Source organism: Neolamprologus brichardi, chromosome 16, assembly GCF_056152115.1.
Source record: "Neolamprologus brichardi isolate AB-2024 chromosome 16, ASM5615211v1, whole genome shotgun sequence".
Taxonomy (NCBI): domain Eukaryota; kingdom Metazoa; phylum Chordata; class Actinopteri; order Cichliformes; family Cichlidae; genus Neolamprologus; species Neolamprologus brichardi.
This window is the reverse complement of record NC_142119.1, coordinates 9,172,070-9,175,872: the sequence shown is the minus strand read 5'-3', so window position 1 is coordinate 9,175,872 and position 3,803 is coordinate 9,172,070. Positions and strand designations below refer to the sequence as shown.

The 3,803-nt window shown below is 39.5% G+C and overlaps 1 protein-coding gene across 1 annotated transcript; it reads right to left on the bottom strand.

Annotated features, from left to right (window-relative positions):
- Nucleotides 1–1,814: 1,814 nt before the first annotated feature.
- cox17 (cytochrome c oxidase copper chaperone COX17) lies at nt 1,815–3,792 on the bottom strand. Its single transcript, XM_006793604.3, has 4 exons — nt 3,706–3,792; nt 2,693–2,818; nt 2,498–2,608; nt 1,815–1,981 (listed from the first exon to the last, which is right to left on the bottom strand). The coding sequence occupies exons 2-3, from the start codon at nt 2,809–2,811 to the stop codon at nt 2,524–2,526; spliced, it is 204 nt and encodes a 67-aa protein (XP_006793667.1). The 5' UTR covers nt 2,812–2,818; nt 3,706–3,792; the 3' UTR covers nt 1,815–1,981; nt 2,498–2,523.
- Nucleotides 3,793–3,803: the final 11 nt, after the last annotated feature.

Here is a 3,803-nt window from a genome sequence, read left to right as displayed (position 1 = left end):
CTGGAAGAGAAAGGCATAAGGGAGGCAAGGGGGGGGAGTCGATAGGGCCCTAGAAGGATAACCATGTTTGGAATTGAAACCCAAGGAGGACAGAGTGGCAGACAGAAAGCAGGCCTGCTACTTAACATAACAGAAAGAGAGAAAGAGAGCACAAGAGAGACAGAGAGGGGAGAGGGAGGCAGGAAACAGGAGGGAGAAGAGGGACTATAACAAGTAGTATCTCAGAGAGACTCACAAAGTGTCACCCACTTTTTTTTATCTGACAAAGAAGTTCCTCCAGGGGGGTTCAGAGTTTCACACAGGCTTCACTGAGTCCAGTTTGCTCACAGGAAGTGTGGCTCTGCTGGTGCATATTTAGAGACACTGTAATAAGTAGGATGGCAGCTCAGGTCAGATTTCAGGTATAAACACACACCAACATCGCCTCACATATTCAGCTCTCAGTGTGTGGACAGCTCACAGGGACTAAATATCAGTCTATATGAATATTGCTCAGTGAAAATAAGAATGAATGCGATTTTAAAATGAAAACTTTGCAATGGAAATTAATATTAAGATTTTCACACCTAGTAATCAGGAGAAAATAGATTGTGTTATCAATGAGTTAAAAATTAGCAAAGTGTTGATTTTCAAGGTACAAGAATACAGAACTCCATATATTCAGCAACAGTGCTTCCAGTTTTTGACAGATTTTTCTTTCTCTCCGTTTGGCTGTTTGTGTCGCTGTTGCCCTGCCAGTTGTCTCTGGTTAACAGGAAGACAGCAATCTGAATCCTAGTGAATAAAAGCAGATGAAAGCTAGATGGGCTTCTTACGTCTATGAGTTCCTTTAGGGTACAGCAAGTGATGAACCAATATATCAGCCAAACATCAATATTGGCAATCAGGAGACACACTGTTTGCAGTACTAAATGATCAGAGATAGTGTAATCAAAAAAAGGACTTTAAATTCAGTGCAATAAAAGTGCTTTTTCCTCCCGTCGGGGTGGAGGGTGTGTTTTCAGTGCAATTTGTCAGAGAGGTGGATCACGTGCAAAAGAAGAAAGCAATAAATGTAGGCAAAGTTCTCAATTGCTTCATTTTTAATTTGAGAAAAAGAGCTTTGGTTTTTGCATTCTCCATGAGCACCCTTCTGTGTAAGACTTCTCTCATTTGTTGCCGACATAAAATTATGAATGTTTGCTAAGTGAACAGATAATCTCTCGTTTTAAGTTAGTATAAGCATGCGCTGAATTAAGAATTTACATGATTTGAGGTGACTTTTAAACTGCTGACTGGCAACATATATATAACATAATAGTTTCAAACTGCAAAATTATAAAACACATTAAATTAGAAAATGTAAATTGTAACCTTATGTTAATAGGAAAGATTGTTTATACAACCTGTGTACAGTAATGAATCTTTTATAGTAATAATTTTACTTTACACTTCCTACATGACTACTGAGGGACATTTACTATGTTTAAAGTGGTCCTATATATGCAATGGTATACATATACATAATTATGTATGTATATATTCCCTTCAGTGTGGGCATAATATGAAGTGAATTAGGAGCATTCCTTTCAAGTGTTTTTTCAAAGTGTGAAAATAATGTCCACAGCCAAGCACACTTCAGTGACAGTGACACACTGTGGAAAAAGAATGCAGATATGCAAAGTATTGACTTTGCAGGGGCAAGAGTTATTTTTAACTGTAAGTGCATACCAGGAACAGCAACTGTGGCAAGCAACCGTTTCCCTTGGCAGAACAGATCTTCAATGCAAACCTTAAGATGAGTGCACGACTAATAAAAAAACCTTCACAACAAGTTTATTGCATAGGATTTTTATTCAATGTCACATCAGAATTTCTCAGATTTTGCAGACTTGAAAAAATAGTTTTCGCACAGTTAATCCAACAAAAGGTATAAATAAGAAGTGCAGGGGGGGAGCGAAGAAACAAATACCCAGGGTCACCTTCCACACACAGCAACACACTGCAAGAGACCAAAATGCACACAATCAGCAATTCACATGACTACTACATCACACTTGACGCTGTATGCAAGTGAAAATCTGGAAGATATTTTATTTTAATTGAGCTGCCCTAAAAAGAGCTGCCCTGGCAAAAGGGGAAAGCCGTTAAACCCAGTATAAACAAGTAACGCTGATACCACAGTAAGGTCCGGCTTTTTCATGGTTCACAGAAAGGTCAGGTGCCCACTTTCACGCCACACTGACTCTATTCAAACATATATTCAGGCTGTCAAAGCACATTCAACTAGTGGCATGGAAACTCAGTGTGCACCCATCACATGCAAGTTTCATTTCAACAGTATGAATAATAATAATGATGATAAATGTGTGCCACTCAAAGTTCTTGCAATTCTATATTTATATTAAAGCTCACAGCAACATGTTCTAGTGTGGTATTTAATCGCTACAAATGACTCTAGTTCTCTAGAAAAATTAAAACACTGGGACAGTTTGAAGTGGTTTTATTCAATACTTACCACACAAGCACGCACAGAAGAACTAGTTAGACCTTGAATCCAAGTGCCCTCATGCAGTCTTTGTGTGCCTCAATAAGGTCCCTGCAGCTTTCCTCTCCCTTTTCAATGATGCTGGTGGAAACAAACATGATGGATGAATAAACATTCTCACTTAAAACGAGAAGACCATTTCAATTTCTCTGGCCAGCTCCTCACCAAGCATCCCTGACTTTTTTTGTTTCTGGACATGCGCAGCATGGCTTCAGTGGCTTCTTCTGCTCTGTGCTCTCAGTCACAGCTGCAGTCCCGACGCTGGCAGCAGACAGGGCTGACATCTTCTGACTGAAACAAGGAAACGAGCTGACTTTTGAGAACTGGCAAACTTTAACCACTGAGTGATATGCGTGTATTTTCACTCAGGCTTCATTTAGATTTACACACGTCTTTATCAGCTGACAAACACTTTTCACAGGGATGCTGGAATATGCAACAGGAATTTTTCTTCACATGTCAAATAAAGAGGTGTGAACCGACTGTGATCCCATGAATTGCTTTAGCTTTGTTTTAATATTCAACGAAGGACAAATTGATATTTAACGACTAGAACACGGGATGAGGAAAGCAATGCCACTAAAATACTCCAAACACTCACGGTCCAACCAAAAAGCTCATAATGATACAAAATACAGTTAAATAAAAGAAAAATGTGAGGATTCGCCAAAGTAAGCCAGTATTTTATATTTTTTGGTGTCGCTTCATTAAGACGTTTCATAAAACTGCTAATCAACTAATGAAACGTCCTACCATTACATTTATGCTGCTGCTGAAGGCGCCGAACTGATGCAATGATAAGGTAGTTATGTAGTTATGATTAGGTCAACCGGCAAAGTCACCACATGCAACACACAACACATGACTCTGAAGCATCCGAGCCTTCAGAGTTGCTTATTATAATTTAAATCAAACAAACAACAGCAACAACAAAAACCCTCTGTTTGCCTCAGTGTTGTGGTTTACTAGCTTTATCTAACCCTTGTTGCGTAATGTTACTGTCAGCTAACAAAGTTAGCTCACGGTGGCTAACAGTGATGACATAACTAATAACATACACACAACATACAACATGGCAGACAAGCGTTTCGCCCAAACCTACTCAAGCCGTAATGTAGCATTTACGCCACCTGCTCGTTATTAACGTAGCTAAGCTATATTGTGTAACGATCTCTTACTTGTATGAGGAGGCCGACACTGCCGCCAGTACACAGACGATTCACCTTCAATATGGAACTAACATGCGGGAAACACGTGGTCGCGTGTCAAAGTCACG